The sequence below is a fragment of the Camellia sinensis genome, chromosome 2, assembly GCF_055761805.1.
Source record: "Camellia sinensis isolate YWXY chromosome 2, ASM5576180v1, whole genome shotgun sequence".
NCBI classification, from domain to species: Eukaryota; Viridiplantae; Streptophyta; class Magnoliopsida; order Ericales; family Theaceae; genus Camellia; species Camellia sinensis.
The window spans coordinates 162,304,037-162,325,003 of NC_138962.1; the positions used below are offsets into that span (position 1 = coordinate 162,304,037).

A 20,967-nucleotide genomic window follows, 5' to 3' on the forward strand; every position below is an offset into this window, starting at 1 on the left:
TTTTGTCTGTTTCAAAATCTGTATGTGTTGGGAAATTCTGCGTGTTGTTGTCTGTGTTTACGCAAAATTTTAAGGTTAACAGCCACATGTTGCAGCCGTTTGTTTGTGTTCCTGTAAATATTGATTGCAATACTTTGCAGGAGTTGTCGTCATTGCATCTGATGGATATTGGTCACCTCGCACCAACAATGTTAGTTTTCTCCTTAAAGACTTGCTACCAGTTGGTTTCGTACATATGTTTGTAAACAAACGAAATCCATCACCAAGGAATACGCTGATTTTTTTCCGGATCAATTCTTACAGCAGCCCTTGTACTTTTGTGTTTGTGTTATTTGTTTTGCACAAATTTTGAATGGCCTCGCTTTGCACCATCAATTTTGAACTTTTGTTTCAATTACGTCCATTTCATTTCAACTCTTCATTGTTTTGTATCAGAAAATATGCATATACGTGGCAACTGTACTTTTTGTTGTAGTCAACTTATAACTTTACTGAACTTACATAATTTGAATCAATTGACATTACAATCTTTGTTTTAAAAATGACAAACGGCATTAGCAATTTGACCGAAAATGTCCACGAAATTTGAAATGGACTGTCATAATTTAGGTAGTTTAAAGTGCATCGATCGAAATTAGACGACGGACAAAATGTGTACACCACCCCTGTAATTTTCCCTTCAATCTAATTTGTATGATTTGCTCTTTCATAAGGGGAAGGAAAAGATTGAAGACAATTGCCGAACAACATATCCAAATGTCTGACACTATCGCTGGCTCTTGTCGAAAGCGGCCAGTTGCACCATTCATTTGTTACAGGTACTAGTTCTTTATTTTGACAATCTGGAATTACATATTTCGTACTGAAATTACGCGCCTCGTCGAAGTTCAGTTTGTGATGTTTCAAATTGGTTTTGTTCCGCATGTCTGAAAATGTTTAACTTGGTGTCGATTCAGTCCCGGATGTACGAAAGCTGTCTTATGCCGATTTCAGGGCCAGCGTGACATAAAAACTTGCATATATATATATATATATGTATTCATATTTCACATTTAGTGATGATAAGCTTGACGATGCTTGCATGCAGCCAGCAACAATTCAAGGAAATGCAAGGGCCAGACAACACTCGACGAAAAATGGTGAGTGTTGAAATCTGTATTCTCTATAATACAGTATGATGGAAACACATCGCTGGGTTGCTATCCACACGTTGTATTGAATGGTCGTAGTGGGCTTGTGATTGTTTCGCGTTTGTAGGATTGTAGCATGTAATAATGTCACCTTCCTATTGTTTTTGTAAATTTCAATTCGTTGTAAAAGTCCAGCTACGTTTCGTCGCTGACTTTTTGCTGCAACTGTTATTTGTATTTGCAATCTTATTTAATTAGCAACAATGCACGCGGATTGCGTTTGGCATAAAGTTGTAGTTACAGTAATTTCGGACTCATAGTTGTTACTTGTCTTGTACGTCTGTCATTTTCTTGGTTAAAGACTAGAAAGGAGATTGGGGAAAGGTGGAAGGCACTCCCCTCTGATGAGAAAAAGAGGTTTGTCGAAATGGCTAAGGCGAGCGCTGAGGAACACGCCAAAGTAGTACCATGTGCACCGAAGTCTGAAAAGGTCATTACGTACTTCATGTTTTCGTAAATGCATTTGGCTAGGTCCTGCTTTGCTGACATTGTTGGTTGTATTTTTGTATTAATTTAAGGGTAAAAAATGTGCAGGGTAAAAGGCAACTCCGCATATCATTGAAGTCAATTGTTGAGCTAGTTAACCGGTTCAACGAAGCACAAAAGCAGGCAGTCATTGACATTGGGTTTGCTGGCCTCCTGGGGATGAAGTGTACACGTATAGATCACGACTTGTGCGCATGGTTGGTACAGAACTTCGATCCTGACAGTAGTTCATTGAATGTCCATGGTTGTCAAGTCAGGCTCACTTGTAAGGCAGTTAATGTTTTATTGGGAATACGGTGTGAAGGCGATGACGTGCAGTTGGCTGGGTCATTGGAAGCATATCCCAATATCTACGATGAGGTTGGAGTTGTTAACGGAGTCATTCCTTTGAACAAGTTGAGACTTTATCTGACCGAGACTGCTGGTGCGGAGGACGAGTTTCGGCAGAAATTTGCGCTGTACATGTTGGGGGCCATGTTGTGTCCTACCACAATGACCGGGTTGAAGCCATCGTTCATTCATGCCGTGAAGGACGTGAATCGTATGCGAGCTTGTAATTGGGCAAAGTTGACACTGCAATTCCTTCACAACGGTGTTCGCAAGTATAAAGGTCATCGCGGTGCAACTGGATGTGTTTTCCTGCTAATGGTATGCCAATACCTTGAATTTTTTTTCCATTCCCCCCTTCATGTGTTTCATGCATTGTTCTGTCATGGTTCAACAAATTGGCCTTGATTGGGACATACAATGGTACCTGCTTTGTGAGTACGACAAACAGCACTCTTCCTGACCAAGTATGGTACTTGCAGAAATAAATTTTGTGTGACTACCGTCATGAATTTAAGAACAAAGAGTACAGGGCAAAAAGTATGCTGAACCTCAATGGAGGAACCAATTAAAACTAACTTGCGAAGAGGGGAACATGTACATAAAATTTTTTTCTTGGTTTCATCAATAAAGTCCTTGGTGTGCTGTACAATTTTTTTCCCAAAAAACATTGCATGATATGTGCCTATAAAGTTGACAGCATCCTCAACAAAATCGGTATGCTATGTACGTTCCACTGCAAAATTGAGAATAATGAATGTCATTGTTACTGAATATAGTTCATTTCTGTGGGAAGAACAACCTAATTATGGTATGCCCCTTAATGTCCACAGCTGTTGTACCTTGATTGTGTTTGTCTGAGCTCGACTACGACGCGGTCCACACCTCGGCTTCATTATTGGGGTGATACCCAAATACGGGAGACGCTGCAACGTATCAGAAGGAAGCAAAATTTCCCAACAATTGCGGTAAGCACTCCTACCACTGTGCACATTTCACACCATCGACCCACTTGTCTTCAACATACAATGTCAGACTTCATTTATGCGTTTCTATGATTAGGTGGAGTTTGATTACAGTAACGCCGATGATGCTGACATGGATGCATGCCATGTCGAGAACCAACAAACAGGACAGTACAATGAAGTCCGTATGAGCAATTTCGAGTCCGACATTCGTGAACTGAAGGAAATGATGAAGCAAGTTCTCCACAACCAAACAGATTTAATGGAGATGTTGCGACATTTCGAAGGCAAGCAAGTTGTTCGCAATGACAAGGTAATCCATCCAAGCATTACGCAATTTTCACACAGTTGAGCCACATCATTTGAAGATGGTTTGTAAGACTAAGTTCACGAATGTGTATGTATAATTAGGTGGAAGGCAATGATGTGTGTATCATTAACCTCTCCTCCAATGTTGCTCAACTGAAGGACATGCTGAAGCAACTGCTTCAACGTTTCAGTTTGGGCTGCAACGAACCGTTCACTGAACAAACCAATTTACGTGAACTGAAGTAAATGCTACACCACCTCATCGAAGGTATATTCTCTACACCGCAACCGGCAGGCGTGGCCAAACAGGGTGTGGACCCTGCTGTTGGAGTCGAGGCGCATGAGGATGGCGTGGTCAAACCATCGGACGAAGTTAACCCAATGGTGTGTAATATTTCAGATGTACAAGGGGTGGATCACCAACAACATATTTTGAAGGGAACCTTGGCAAGGGACAAAAGTCATTTGCATGATGGGCACAAGCTGAACATCGAAGAAGGTGGCGACAACAACAAGAAGGGAGGCCTTCAGTCAGGGGAAACATATGAAACTGAAGATAAATACAGTCCTGACCTTCAGTCAGTGGGCGTGAAGAACGTGGCGTGCGATGTGCATACTTCTCCTACTAAGCTTGGCAAACCATTGGGAGCAACTGGAATCGTTAGAAGAAGTGCAAAGGGAAGACGAAAAGGAAAAGGAAAAGGAAAAATGTGCAGAAGTGGAGTTCAAGCCACTGAGGTCGGGGATATGCAATTGTGCATCGATAGCAAAACAAATAGTGGAGTTGACGACAGCAGTTCACCTGTGGATGTTGATGGTGTGGACAACGTGAACAAGGTACAAATACTGCCTTTAATGCCCCACAAGTTGTGAATACCCAATTCATGCCCACATCAATAATGTGAATCAGTAATTTTATAATCATTTGTGTTGTATTGTACTAGTTGTCAAAGAATTGCATGTTTGCAGTTATGACTGCTGCCATATGTTAGTACACATTTCTAACAAACTCCGCACCAAACATCACAAGTTGGGAAAACTCTGGGGCTCACAGTTTTTACATCATTTCACGTTTTTTTTATGACTACAGACCTTGTAATATAAGCTTCAATACTTTTATGAAATGTGTACTGTTAGTTGGCTGTTTATTTTTGTAGGACTCGTTGACGATGTTGGACAGCGAAGGGTTGTTATCGGCGGAGGAACAAAAACTTCTTCACTATGTATTTGACGATAGCAAAAATGAAATGTATTGTTTCATTTACTACTTGCAAATTTTCAATGACAGTCCACTGTGAAATAACTATCGTTCTAAGGATCATTTATTGCTTGTAGGGACATTGTTGTTTCCATGAATCTTCATGGACGGGCATGTGAAGTTGGCACCCGGCGTGACATGCGCACGCTCAAACCAGGGTCGTGGCTATCCGACACTGTAAGTGTTGGCTGCACAAATATGAATCTGCATTTTTCAGTACCCCTAACTCAGAAACCTTTCTAATCAACTTGCCTTGTGTCTTGCATACAATGTTCCAGCCAATCAACTTGGTGGTGGTGCAATTGACTAATCGACAGAGGGATTTACATAATGACGGGAGGCACACTGATTGGTTCTTTCCCGTATATCTGTCGGTAAGTAAGTGTTTAAAGCTACGTTGTGTATTGTGTATGACATATTTTGACAAATGTTTCCGTCAATGACCTTTACGCATTACACATGCAGACTATGATTCTAAATAAAGATATGCAACCTCTGGACCATGAACATATCGTCACATCATTTTTCGGACATGACAGATACACTGGTGCGATTGATGCATGCCAGAGGGTAATATCAATGTTCATCCCGTTATATTAAAACGAAAATATGAAAGCCATTACATGTTTGCATGGCCTCTAAACAAGGTCTGCCGTTGTGTTTTCGTGTAGATTTACGTGCCTTTCAATTACAGAGGAGTGCATTGGTTGTGCGTTAAAATTGATATGGTGGACCGTGTAGCCTACCTATTCGACTCAGTCCCATCCAACCGACCGAACAAAAGCAAGCTAAATGCAGCTAAAATTTTGGTATGTCCTTCTGGTGCATTTCTGAACACTACAAAAAACTTGAACATCCTTTACGTTAACCAACTTCAACCTTGTGGAACAGGTTGAAACTATGCACGACTTGCTGCAACTACACTTTGGAAATGATTATGTTACAGACGTGCGTACCTTCCACCGTTGCATGTTAGACGAGAGGCCAGTACAACAACTGGACGAGTAATCCACAATCCCTCCCTCACATTAATGTCTAAGCTGCATGACTGACTTAATGAACCTATTACGTATTGACGACAACTTTAATGTGAAATTATTTTTGTAGCACGTTTGACTGTGGGATGTTCGTCATCAAATTCATGCAGCAACCTGATTTAAGCCCCGGTCCACACAAGGTACATTCTACCGCTTAATTTCCATTTATCAATCAAATCCTTCCTCGTACGTCCTCCAATTTTAACTGATTTGTCTTACGATTTTTGTGGACAAAGTTCGCTCCTTCTGTGCGTCATAGGTTGTTGGTTGACATCGTTATGGATGTGAATAATGCAAAGATCGCAGAGTACCGGGACTGCCTTCATATGAGCAATGCCACAAGCTAGGCCAGTGATGGGAATGGGCTGCCAGTACGCCACTAATTTGGGTGGCAATAGGACTTTAACTAATTTTTTATTCTTTGATTTCAATATGGATGTTAATTATGGGTCCCCAGTATTGTTTTTGCTGGACGATGTAAATATGGACCAACTGTAAACATGGATCAAACATGTCGATGTAAACATGGATCAAACATGTCGACGTGGCTGCTGACTTAGTACTGTTTTGTTTACGCATGTTTCTTGTTCGGATGAATGCGACTGTAACTGTATATAATTTACGGCTGCTTTTGTTACCGAAGTTAATTTATAATTTAATTACAAAAAAGGGAAAATTAATTTTCAAAAATGAAAGAAACCACATTATGAATGAAAACTCAATACTCTTCGTAGGTAAGTTATATATCAGCCCATTAGCACATATGACTCCAGCCAAAAAAAAACTTTCATGGCTTACAGGGAAGGATTAAAAAAAAATAAATCAAATCTACATATCTGCTGCATCATCAGCAGCGTCTTCTGAAGAGTTGTCCGTACTGTCTGACTGACTGTCCTCATCCATTGTCTTATCAGACTTCGCTTTGTCCGCCGCCAATTTGTCATCGGTCAGCCAATCAACGTTCTGCTTGATAGCGCCGACTTGTCGCTCCAAACTTGACAACCGTGTGTCCACTTCATTCAGCCTTTCGTAGATAGCTTGCAACTTCTGGAATACAGGAGCAACATGAGCTTCAACAATAGCTTCAATCTTGTTCGAATCGGACATTTTGTAGGAATATGTGTATGGTTTATTTTACTGACTACTTTTTTAAAGGAATGTACAGATTCATAATATTACACAACACTATGCTGTAAGTATTTGTAATATATGGTACATGACTTGTATGTTTGCAGAAGACCTCATGCATTGTGACATACATCGTATTAATTTCTCAAACTGGCCGAATTCATCTTGCAAAAATTCGTTCCTTCTTGCATGCACCAAGTCATCCGTTCAGTACCCCTGACCGTCCATTATTTGGCATTTCCAACACACATGCATTGTACCTTCCATCAGTACTATCCCACTGTCATTGATTTCCACACCCACAGTTCATCATACAGTCACATTCGTCATTTGTATTTGTGCCCCAACCCAATTACATGTCTACTCATCCATAAATGTTAGCAAAATTGCTCTTATCAGATACATATGCCGTTCCAATTGCACCGAACCATTAAATGCAATACCCGCAGTCATTAAGTTGCTTTTACGCAGTTTGGGTAGTTGTTGCGACCAAACAACAATAAGTGTGTTCACGTCTTTAAACCTACCACCAACGTATTAATGACTATGGGTTGAAGGTAATTTAACATTTACAACCACCCACAAAAAAGGTTGCAACCAGTGTTGTTTCCTTTGCATTTGGGTTTGTTTTTGCGTCCATATATTCTTCGTGAACCTGCGAAAACAAAGTTGGACTCAATCAAGAAGCTTCACACCTATGGATGCACACCACGGTAAACGTGGTCGTGGACAATCACTTGCAACGGCTGGCAGCTCCCGACCGAAGTCACCAGAATTGGATTATGCAGGTGGGTATATTGATTCCTTCGGTGATCGACGTTTCTTTGAAACAGGGTTCCCACTGTGGAGTTTTGAACCTCTACGGGATTACAACTGCACCCCAATACAAGATGCTTGCCTGGGGAAGTATTTTGGAATTCCAGTTTCACTGTTTGCCAAACGAGTTCAGTGTGAACACCACTGTCGATGTGCTTTTCTGAAGGTCACAAAAGCCCGATCGGTTGAAATGCAGCGGCAATTCCCTCATGTCAGCGACTCCCAACTTAGGCATCGTTTGCAAAGTGAGGTTGATCAAATGACTCGTCGACTCATTAGGAACTCACAGATAGAGGACGCAAAGGCAGAGTCGAAGATACATGGATCGAACCCGGCATCTGCGATAAAGGCTATAATGGAGGATCCTGCACTGGTGTCGGACCCTGACCTTTCAGATTACTCAGACTCCGAAGTTGTTGATTTGAGCGAGGATTAGCAGACCTGGACATGTGTATGACATAGTAAGCGTAGTCTTGTGAGATGGCATCGTCGCGCAAAAATAAACGACTTAGAAACTAACAGACCGTCATACTCTGCTAACCATTGCAACGGTGCATGCATTAACGTCTTCATCAAAATGATTTGTTGAAGGTATTTTTTTGGGTCACCGTCCTCGACTAAAATCTGTCTTATGATTTTTGTTGGTACGATGACAAGGTAATTTTTTTGTAATGTCAATGACCGATATCAGAAACTATCATTAACCTACGTTTTGTTGATTACTTCATGTTTGTGAATCGTTCAATATGGACAACAAGGTTTAAGTGTCGGAATCATTGCCTGGAATCACAAGCTGTAATTGCAAACAAAAATTGTGCACAACCAGCCAACGGTCTCATACACTCTTACCATCAATATGGGCACAAAATGTTTTGTTTTTTCAAAGACGACGGTTGTGTGGAAGCATACCCCATGGGGTCAACCTGTGCATTACCAATTTTTCTCCCATTCTGCATTGTAATGAACTAATCAGCTCCCCTTCAAACAAAAAAATATACAATAGACCATGCAGAAACAGAGTATTGATATTCATTAATGAAGAAGTCAGCACGATGGTGAAGAAATGTACCACGCATCCTACATCTGCTTTCAACTTGCTAACAGATAATAGTTGAGGCCACAGATAAGTGACAAACAGATACTAGTTGACAGATAACAGATTTGCCAAATCTGTTAATTACAAACAAACCTGCAACACATAACAGAAGTTGTTCATTACAACCAAAATTGATGCACCCAGATAAGAGAACCTGCAACAGAAAACAGGCCACAGATAAGTGACAATGCACCGAAAAAATTCAGTCATCCACAAAGCATCCACAAAATTCATCCACAGAGCATCCAAAAAAATGAATCCACATACCATCCACAAAATTCGTCCACAGATCTGCCAAATAGCATCCACAAAGCTCTTACAATGACACCAATGTTTCCCAAAATTCATTACAGACTAACATTATAAGTCACATCATAATAACTTATAAAATTCATTCCGTACATTCATTCCATAATAAAATTCATTCCACAAAGCTATTAAGTAAGTTACATAAGTTACATCACAATAAAATTCATTCCATAAACATTACTTACATAATGAAGTACAATACAACAAAAACTGGTACAAACTTCCATTCAATTTCCGAAAATACAAACAAGTACGAAAGTTACATGATCAAGTACAAAATGATAGAAGGGCTGTGCTACATCCCCCGAATTTGGGGGCCCCTAATCCCCCGAAAAATCAGAACAAGGCAAAAAAAAAAAACATGCCCAAAACGACGTTGCTTTGGGCATTAGGGGGATTATGGGGGGCATTTTTAGGGGGACAAATCATTTCTCAATGATAGAAAATAGGAAAATGATTTGTCCCCCTAAAAATGCCGCCCCTAATCCCCCTAATGCCCCAAACGACGTGGTTTTGGGCAAATTATTTTTTTTTTTTTTTTTTTTTACCCTTTTTTTTTTTTTGCCTTGGTTTGAAATTTAGGGGGATTAGGGGCCCAAAAATTAGGGGCATGTAGCAAGGCCCTAGAAAAAATAATGAAATACACCATCGCTTTGATTATATTTTCTATCCTTTCAAGCCTTCGACCATGGTCATTTCCCAAGTCATGAAGCCTCGTCCTTACATCGTTGAAGTGTTTTACTGTTAAAGCATCACCAGCTCTAGTGTTGGAAGGGATTGTGGACATAACGCCTTCATCATCTTCAGCCACAAAGTTGAAGTAATTGCAATGGGGAGTGGGAGTGGTACTCTACAATGCATGACAATCAGTTAGTTGAATACGACAAATATTACTGTGACTACTAAAGGATTAAAATTTCCAATACATACTTACATATTTTGATGGGCAAACAAAGCACAAACGCCCTTCATTTCCATTCTTATTGTTCTGACAATACGTATGGCAGCGGTTCTTCCACAATTGCACAGCCTCGTTTGTAATCTTATGTTGCTAATGTTAGAAGAAGAAGCCATTTTTAAAATCCGCATACATGAGAAATTTGTAGTGGTCTGCTATGCTTCTGTTTGATGGGGTTAATAGCAGGTCTAGGTTAATTTAAGGGACAGAGTGTGTCTTTACTGAAAACATCTATTTGTTCAAACTGCCATGTTTAATAGCATTTGCACAGAGGTTACACAGACTAAACTGTTAATAGCATTTGAACAAACATCGCAGATCAATGTACACACGTAGCATTTTGAAACTGAACAAATACAGCAGTTTCAAACATAGCATTTGTGATTAATTACACACATGTTACACACATAGCATTTTCAATCTGAACAAACATGGCAGTTTTACAAACATATCAGGTCAATGTCAAGTAAATTATCAATCACACATGTTAAACAACTATTATCAACAAATCATGCTGAAGTGAAATGATTAGGGGCAGATTGTTGGAGACTGTGATTCAGTAGTTATCAAACTGAAATAGTTATCAACAAATGACACATGTGATTTTCAACAAAGCACACTGAAATACTTATCAACAAATCAGTAATAGTTATGAACATTTAAGTTCAGTTTGATAATAGTTACCAATGTTGATAATAGTTAATTCAAGTCACGCAGCTAACACATTAGTTGATAGCAGTTCATTACAACAATTCATGCGTGATTGACAACAAATTCAGCAAAATCACATTATCAATCACACATTGAAAATTACACAACTATATGCATTCGTTCAACTAATTATCAATCTGCATAATCATACTATGTTCTGCAAAGATGTGATCCTTTCATTTTATGTTGGATCAGTTTCTGCGTATTCATACTACGTTCTGCAAAATTTATACTTTAACTCTAAAAGGTAAATGCATAAATGTTCGTCACAATATGTGCCGCATTGTTCAAGCATACCATTTATCTATCTGCATAACAGTAATTTTCAAATATATTTTGTGAATCACAGCCCTAACTTTTTTATTTCAGCGTTTGGAGGACGAACCTGGTTCATCTATGGCCTGAAAGCCCACGTTATCGTCAACAAATTCCTTCTCTACAGCCGATGGTGGTCGCGGTCGAGCTATGGTTCGCGAAGCAGAGAAAATGAGGGCTACAGCGGTGGGTTGGGTTTACGAGTGGGTGGCCGTCGGGAGTGGTCGCCGGTGAGGCTGGGTTCGGTGGAGGAGGAGTGAGTGTGACAGTGAGGGGGAGTGAGAATGAGATTGAGGTGTATACTCTGTATAACCTGTATAGCAGAGCGGGAAAACGGAAATTTATGTTTGGTTTGCATTTGGGAGACGAGTTTTAAAGAAAAAAATTTCTAAAAAATTGTTTGGTTTTAGTTTTTGTAAAAAAAATTTCAAAATCACTTTCTCTCACTTACATATCAATCAATCACTTTTTCTCTCTCCTCTCTCCTTTCCAATCACTTTTTCTCTCACACACATCTACTCAAATTCTCCCAAAATATCAAATCATTCCAAACTCCTAAAAAAACAACTCTCCCAAAATACACAACCATTGTTAACATAAATTTCAGAACATAAACCTTACACTTTTGATCATTTACCATGTGTATTATCAAGAAATCAAGACAAAATGACATACCTGAATCCATTGATGAACAGTTAAACGGAAGCGTGATTATCAATGAACTCTTTGTTATTGATTATGTTATTGCCTTCTAATCCTTTCCCCTTTGGTGCCTTATGTTTTTCCTTGAGAGGATTTAGAAAATAAAATGGCAGTGTTCTTCTTTTTTCACCTTTTTCACTTGGGAAGGAATACGGACCATAGCCTTTTAAAGGTTGTAATTGGTTTTCAAAACTGAAAGGTTGTGGAAGTTAAAAATGAATGAAAACCAACTTTAACCATTATTGGTTTTAATTTCTATTTATTGGTTTTCAAAACTGAAAGGTTGTGGAAGTTCAAAAGGAATGAAAACCAATTTTAACCAATATGTTTTAATTTCTATTTCTGCCTCTCATAGAAATAGAAATTATACAACTAGCTAGTATCTACACATTAGGTCCATAACACATATACCCTTAAGCCTATTAACTAAATTGAATCACTTAAATTGTAGGCTTCTTATAAATGATAACACCACATTTAATTATGTGGTCCCATTGAGACATTATCTAACAATCTCCCACTGGACCACATATGTATCCTAAAAAATGTGCTTAACTTTACTGAGCTCAGAAATTTGTTATCATAACTTGAGGGTATCCAAACAATCTTGTCCATTAACTATATTAATATAGGATCAAAGCGGTCTTCATTACATCAATCGTAACTCGACCCACCAATGGTCACGTATACTAATACAGCTAAATGACATAGATCAATCATGGATGCGTAGCATGGAAATTACATGTGATGTGATCCATACATGCCTATTTCCAACTGGTCCTACTTAACTTTATTGAGATCAATACTTCACAATACGTAACAGAGCATAATAAATAGAATATTTCATTTCTGCAGAAATTAATCCAATTACATAGATAAAACTCAAGGCTGACATAAAGCAGTAATATAAATACAAACTCCCACTAAACCAGAATGTTCTCAAATAGAACAACACCCATCTGAGCAGTGTGCTCATGAAAAACCTTGGGTGGTAGTCCCTTCGTAAGTGGATCCGCTATCATGGAGTTTGTCCCAATGTGCTCTATGGAAATCTGTTCACTCTGCACTCTTTCTTTTACAACGAGGAACTTGATATCAATATGCTTTGATTTTGTCGAGCTCCTGTTGTTATTTAAAAGAACAAACCCAAAAAATTTTTAAACTCTCTCCCCAAATTTTTTTTCAAAAACAACTCTCCCAAAAACAAACCAAACAGTCTTCATTTTAATTTTTAGTCCATAAGCCAAAAAATCACTAACAAAAGACAGAATGAATTAAGACTGGGACCCCCTTTCCCCGTACAAGGATTGTAAGCCCCTCCTTGTGCCCGTCCTTGCAGAGCCGTCGGGCCTACTTTTAGGCCCAATATTGATAATCCAAACCGTTCATATTTTCTGATTTATTCAGTATATCATACCTGTAAAAAATCAAGTTGATTTATTCACTGTAACGCCCTAAAAATTTACCCATTATATATATATATCAATGACATGCATTATTTAAAGAAAACACTTCAATAATTCATTATAATATTCATCAGAGTCTTACTAAACAAAAACATTACATGTAACATCAAATTTAATGCCCTAACGGCTTACATCTTTCCAAGCCAACACTTGGACACAAAAGTATGAGTTCTAACTCAAATATAAATAAAGCCCTAGGCTTGAGTGTTTACATGTACTAACAATAAAATAAAACAAATAACTAGAAATAGTCTTCAAAGTCCAAGTCCTTCCAAGCTAAGTCCTTGGAGGTAGTTTATCACCTGAACCTGAAAATGATGTTCCCATAAAGGGTGAGCCACAGCCCAGTAGAAATATACTAAACCACATATAAGCAATGAATAAAGCAATAGCGTTCAACAGATGGTTAACCAAGATAATCAATTACTTCATTTTACAGTCTCATGACACTATTGTCTAAGATACGTTTTACTTTCCAACTTTATCAACATGGCTCAGAACCTGGCCAAACTTACAACAGTGAATTATATATATCATATTCACATTCTTCCAATATCAACAAACAAATGAGACTCAAGCTCAAATCAAAACACTTCATACTTCCAGATTGATACACATTTTAGTGTTGTATCAATAAAACACTTCTATATAAATAAGCACACATAAAAGTGATGCTAATGGAGTCCATCCCCTATCTCCTCCCAAACAAAATCCGGTTTAGAGGTCCATCCCCTATCTTCCCCTAAACCGTGGAGTACATCCCCTATCTCCTCCCACACAAAACAATGTATGCAAATGCAATGCTCAATCAATACACGTATTTTCTGTATCAATGCAATAGTCAAAAATTAATGACTTAACCAATGTGATTAGTTTCAGTTATTCCTAATCCACATGCAATGTCTACAACAATCACGACTATCCTCCACCGATAGCCCAAAACAGTTATTTCTAGACTGGAAATAAATATATCAATATCAACAATTCAATAGGTGAGTGATTTAAATTACACAACTACTCCATTTAATCAATGAATTCCTCAATTTCATGAATTTAACAAAATTCCCCAATCTCCTGAAATTAATTATACAAATTAATTCATTATTACAACTAGGGTTTTTCCCAAAATTACCAAAGCATTTCCAACATATCAAAATTCCAAAACTTAGAACAAAACTTATAAGATGGAGTAGGAAATCCCTACCCTTGAAGAAAAGAACTGGAATGAAGAAGATGACGAAAACCAAGGTGCTCCAAACCCACGATTGTTCAGATTAAACGGAAGCCCTTGACCCTCTCTATCTTTTTAACAAAGGACTTAGGGTAGAAATACACTCTAAGTAGATCAAACCTAAGAGAGAAGGTGTGTAGGGAGAGGGAGAAGACGGTTCTAGGGTTTTAAAATCAAAAAGGAGATGAAAAATGATCCAGAAAGTCGGATCTCGGATTTTTATACCAGTCGCCCCGCTCGAGCGTGGAAACCCCCGCTCGAGCGCCACTCACAGACTCCCGCTCGAGCGGCCAAACTCCCGCTCGAGCGGCGAATGCACACTCGCAGAAGTTTTTGCAGACAGGTCCCCGCTCGAGCTCCCAACTCCCCGCTCGAGCGTTATTCACGACTTCCCGCTCGAGCGTCTAATCCCCCACTCGAGCGGCCAACACTACACAGGACATACTGGATGGGTGTATTCCCCGCTCGAGCGTCGAAACCCCCGCTCGAGCGGACAAGCCAAAATCTGGGCAACCAGACTGGGTTCCTAAGCTCAACCAACCTACTCCAAATCTTCCCAACACAACCCAAGACTGAAAATAAGGATTAAAGGGTGCAAACAACATACTCTCAACAATCAGCTCCACAGAACCTAATATATAACAAGTAAAGAAAAGGGAAACCGGGATCGCTATATTCACTCTCTCTGCTTCCAAGTCCCTATGGAGCCTCTCTTTCTCCTCCCTGCCTTGGCGCGCTCGCCCTCCAATTCCCTCTAGAGATCGCCTACTCTGGTATCCACCTCGTCCTTCTGCCTGACCAGCTCCTCATTATTGCTCATAGCCTCTTCATGTCGCTCGACCGCGGCGGTACAGGCTCTTTGGGCCTCGTCGATCTTCTTCTGCTCGCCAGCAAGTTGGAACTCGAGCGACACAACCTGGCGGCGTGTGTCCTCCAGCTCCGCCTGAACCGTTTGCAGCTCAGTGTGGGCACTCTCCCAACTTGCACTCTTCTTCTTCAACTTTGCAAGCTGGGCCTTGGCCTCATCTGCCTTGAGTTTGCCACCCCCCGCCTTCCTCAGCAGGGCCCCTGCTAAGGTGGTTACCTCCATTTGAGCGAAGTATAACCCCCTTAGCAGCTCAGCCTCGTTGAATCTGGAGGCCGAGCGCAAGGCTGCCTCTTCTACAATCCCTACAAGGCGATCTGCCCCTGCTCTGGCTGGGCCTTCTTCTCCCTCCAGCCGCCCTGCGGTCCTACCGACTCCTCCTTCTTGAGGTAGAAGACCCCCCTGAGGATGTCCCTCCCTCCTTGGCCCAGGGCCAACAGCCTCATACTCCACTTGCCTTTCGGGGATGACCTTTGCGCCCCCTACGGCGATCGCCGCCACCACTGGCACCACCTCCATGACCTTTGAGGCAAGCATTTATTACGACAACACCTCTCCGTCGGAACAGGACCCCCTTACCCTGAGCAAGGTAAGGTACAACATAGGCTTTCGGCAAGGAGAGCAGGTCGGAAGGGACAACGAAATGATGAGAAAAGGATATAAGCAAATGTTGTAGACAAGAAAAATGTTAAGTTCTCTATTTGGAATCCTCTCCCATATACTCTGCTTCTTTCCAACAACTTGCTCGTCCGAGAGTTCGCTGGGGGACTACTCCGTTCCCCGTTGAACTTGCCTGCAGGTTATCTGGTGGGCTTGATCATTTGGACACGGCCTGGAGGAGCTTAGACCTGTCTGATCCATACACTGGGACGAACAACATTAACACATAATCAGTGCAAATTTCCTGTCACAAACATCATATCCAAGTACAACAAAATCTATTACTTTGAAAACACAAAAAATTAAATTTAAAAAATATGAAAATACTAAAATAACATAAAAATAGCAACTTCCTAACCACCTTTTAGGGCTGGTTTGGCATGTTTACAAAAAGCCAAAAGTCAAAAAGTCAATATTTTTACTTTGATCACATTATTTTAAGTCACATCACCTCTCACACACATCATTTCAACCCCTAACCCAAACGGAACTCATATTTCACAAAAAGTGAAAAAATACATTTATTTATATTTAAAAAGTGAGGAAAAAAATTGGACTTAAAAAGTGCAATTTTTGTCTTTGTGGATGAAAAAAATGTGGATGTTTGGGTTAACTTTTTGACTTTTATAAAAAAATGTGTATTACAAAATTGTATAAATTAATGTGTAAGGCAAAATTAGAATTCGGAATTGTGTAGGCGTAATTTTTGACTTCCTGTGAATAGTAATAACTTTTTGACTTTTTGGTTTTTTTTCCCAACTTGCCAAACTTGGCCTTAATATGTAGTGTCACGTACGTTTCCGTTTCCCTCCCAAATTTGGAACAAAAACCAAAGTCGGCAGACAGCGCTTTTGAAATCCCACAGACGCAGTACTTTTCATGATGACACACATGTCGTAGCCTTTCTAATCTCACCAACTCATTTCCATTTCCCATACAAATTTCGGCTACTTTGCTGTCCCTCCTTCTCTCTCCATTTCGGTTTTGCTGTCCACCTCTAGTAACACACTCTCTCTCTGTGTCTCCATTTCGACTGCGCCAGGTCGCCGACGGTAACAGTCACCATTTTCTCCGGCATGTGTGAGTCTGTCTATTTTTTATTTCGGAGCACATTATTATTATGACCTACTGTGTTCCACTCGCACGACATTACCATTTATGAACTATGAAACTGTTCCTCCTTAGGTAATTGAAACCATACGTACGATTAGGTATACAAACTACACGGGTGACAAACTGATATTGCCATTGAGGAGTTCCAAACTGACAGACGGTCTTCGTTGAGCAGTGTAGTCGGGTTTTTATTTCTCTGCATGAAGGTAAGTTGCGTATGGGTGCTGTTGGGTTGAATGTCCGATGTGGCCCTGTTTCAAGTGTGCGCATTGGTTGTTGATTCGGGCTTCAAGTCGTAAATACTAGAAAACGAGTACAACATATGGCCAATTAATTTTCGTAAAACAGTGGCATGCCATATCTGCATAAATTAACGACAACATATCGTAGTTGAAAATAAACGAAAAGTACCACTCGTACAATGCACGTACGACTCAATGGTCTGTTGATTGTAAGTTGTTAACAGTCAATTTCGTTTTGTTACAATGTGGGAGTAACATTCTTTCTGCATCCTTATGAATATTGCATGCAATTCTTTGCAGGAATTATCGTAATTGGATATGGGCGACATGTCAGACAATGCGAAGCAACTGTGAGTTTATGTCGTTCAGTATTTGATACATTTAGGTTTGCAAGGTTATGTTTCCTGTACCTACTAAATACCACGGTCTGTTCGTGTATGGCATATTGTGCCGTTATGTACTGCCATCAGGAGGTTGTGCGATTTGAGTTTGACACATTTGCGATAGCCTCAAATTGCACCATGAATTTCGTGTAATGGATTAAAACTGTGTCGATTTCTTACCAGAATATGTGCACATACGGCACATGTCGCGTATTCTGCGGAGAGCATTTGTGAAATCCATAATTCACTGAGTTATACTAAACCACTTCGGTTCATCATTTTCGGTGACAACGGAAAACGACGTTACCAATTTCACGAAAATGGCACAACTTTTGAAATGGGAAGGCAAGATTGACTAACTTGAAAGTTAACCGACAAAGATGATAGGATGCACAAAACGTACATACCACCGATGTAATTTGGCCTTGAACAAAATTTCATTTACGCTGATATTTGTTACAGGCAAAGGAAAACATTGAAGGCAAGTGGCAAAGGTTCAGGAATGGAAAGGGTTGACATTACCGAGCCCCCTCGTCGAAAGCGGCCACTTGGGCCATTTATTTTTTACAGGTTCGATCCGTGTCCTTCAAAGCGGCTCACAGTACGAATCCCTCTCGTCAGGAACATGTGACAGTATTTTTGCACAATTTTGCATTACATATTTTGAACTCATAGCTTGCGCCTGTGCAGATTTCAGTTTGTACTCACAAGAAATTAAGATTTTAGAGACCAAAAGTAAGGGCCAAAATAATTTGGACCATTTATAATTGTTGTTGCGGAAATGATATGGTTATTATATTTTTAGCAGCCAAAATTGGACATTACAGATGCATTATTATGTAGTTGGGACCAAATTTGTTTGTGTCACAAATTGTGTACGTATATGTATATATATCCATCCATATCTAACATATACTTGCGCCGAAATTGACAATGGTTGCAGCCAGGAACAATTCAAGGAAAGACGAGAAGCAGACAACCCCGGACCGAATATGGTTAGTGTGCAGACATGTAGTAAGTAGAGTACCGTGATGGAAACACGTGACTGCTGTGATAGCAAAGTATGGACTTCTATTCCATGCGCGCACCAGTCATGTGCTTCCATTGTGTCGCATTCAGCGATTTCCAGCAGTCATAGAAGCCATATTGCATGTTCTTATAAACTCCGATTATTTGTAAAATTCCATGTCCGTTTTTATTTCAACTGTGTGCGAAATAGTAATTTGTATGTGCAAACATATGTAAATACCAGAAAATGTGCACACATTGCGAGTGATACAACTTTTGCTGACAATTATGTTGGACTTGCAGCTCCTATTTGTCCTGTATATGCGTCACGTTGGTGTAACACTTACAGAGCCGAAAGGATATTGGGGAAAGGTGGAAGGAACTCCCCTGTGATGAGAAGAAGAGGTTTCAGGACATGGCTAAGGCAAGTGCCAAGGAACTGGGCGAAGAAGTTGCAAAGAAATCTGCAAAGGTACTTACGTGCTTAGTGTTTTCGTAACTGCATTTGGGGAGGACCTGCTATCGACACAATGTTGGTTACTTTTTTGTATTAATGTTCACGTTAATCACATTGCAGAGTAAAATGCAAGTCCGCATATCATTGAAGGCAATTTTTGATATCGTGAACCGGTGTAACGAAGCACAAAAGCAGGCAGTCATTGATATTGGGTTCGGTGGCCTCCTGGGGTTAAAGTGTACCCGTATAGATCACAACATGTGCCAATGGTTGGTACAGAACTTCGATCCCGACACGTGTTCGTTGACTGTTCATGGCCGTCACCTGAGGCTCACCTGTGAGGAAGTGCATGTCTTATTGGGTATACGGTCAGAAGGCAATGACGTGCAGTTCACTGGTTCAATAGACGCATATCCCAATATCTACGAAGAGGTTGGAGCTGTTAAAGGAATCATTCCTTTGAACCAGTTGAGAGTTTATCTGACTGAGAGTGATGGTGCGGATGACGAGTTTCGGCGGAAGTTTGCGCTGTACGTGTTGGGGGCCATGTTGTGTCCTACCACAATGACCGCGTTGAGCCTGTCGTTCGTTCATGCCGTGAAGGACGTGACCGGTATGGGGGCATGTAATTGGGCAAAGGTGACACTGCAATTCCTTGTGAAAGGTGTTCGGAAGTATAAGATGAAACTTCAGCGCCAGGCAACTGGATGTGTTTTCCTTCTAATGGTAACGTAATCGACCGTTGTTTGTTTGTACCATGCCGATTACATATTTCATCCATTGCTGTGCATATGGTTCAATAAAATGGCAGTCGTTGCGAAATACAAACTTACCTGTTATTGAACAGCATGACAAATATACCTGTACGGGCCACATTTTTTGTAACCACGAAAAGCTTATCTTTTGAACCGGAAAGCTGCATGGGGATTCTGCCATCGAGACACATAAACACATACATATGATTGTGTTGTAAGTTGTATGCATTGTTAGCGAATACGGATTACTTTGCTCGGAAGTGTATAGTAAATATCTTTTCCCCCTTACAATGCAGCTATTTTACTTGGATCGTTTTGCCCCTCCCTGCAAGAGTACGTCGGCTACTACACGCTCCATCCCTCGGCTAAATGATTGGGGTGATGCCGAAATACGGGAGACGAGGCGACTTATGGGAAGGAAGCAAATGTTGCAGCAACATGAGGTAATCAACCCATTCGTTCTGCACATTTGACAGCATTGCCCCACCTGTGTTATGGATAACGGTGACAGACAGAATATGTGTTCCTATGACTAGGTGACAAGCACCGACAAACAGTGACCCATTCCTTAGCGTACGTCATATTTTCAGTTTGTCCCTCCCTATTTACTCTGAAATACTCGAACTTTTGGGGGGAAAACATGAAGTTTCCATGTGGACGATGTTGTAGCCTTACAAATTCAATTTTATGTACTACTTCTGTTACGAAATGAATTTTCGTTAAGCCCTGAAGTCAGATTTTTGGAAAAGCTTGAAGATTTTGGTTTTTTAACCTTGTAAAAAGGTCAAAACATTGTCGTTCAGTTATTGTTAGTTAGTTTGTAATTGAAAGTTTCTCTTTGTTTATGTAATTGGGAAAAGGTAAAGTGGTAAACATGGGATCGACTGTGAAGTTTTTATCCACACCAGATGAGCATCATTTACAACAACATTTTTTTTCCATTTCAGACGAATGGAGTAATTAATTTTTATTAGATATATTTAATATGTAAAGTGTGTACACATATGTTGTGTGCAACTTAAGAAAGCAGACGGAAACTTTACGATTCACAGTTGAGCTCGATTAACGATTCAGTGCATTACCATTTTCATTTATGATTTGAATCCGGATTTGACAACTATGTTAGGTGGAGTTTCATCCAACAAAAGCGGAAAGCAACGACATTGATGACGCAATTGAC

At 40.1% G+C, this 20,967-nt stretch overlaps 1 protein-coding gene across 1 annotated transcript; it reads left to right on the forward strand.

Annotated features, from left to right (window-relative positions):
• The first annotated feature begins 3,523 nt into the window (after positions 1-3,523).
• On the forward strand, positions 3,524-5,543 carry LOC145819201 (uncharacterized). The gene is made up of 7 exons (XM_082913159.1): positions 3,524-4,114; positions 4,435-4,526; positions 4,613-4,712; positions 4,814-4,909; positions 5,001-5,105; positions 5,207-5,344; positions 5,427-5,543. The coding sequence occupies exons 1-7, from the start codon at positions 3,524-3,526 to the stop codon at positions 5,541-5,543; spliced, it is 1,239 nt and encodes a 412-aa protein (XP_082769285.1).
• The last annotated feature ends 15,424 nt before the right edge of the window (positions 5,544-20,967 follow it).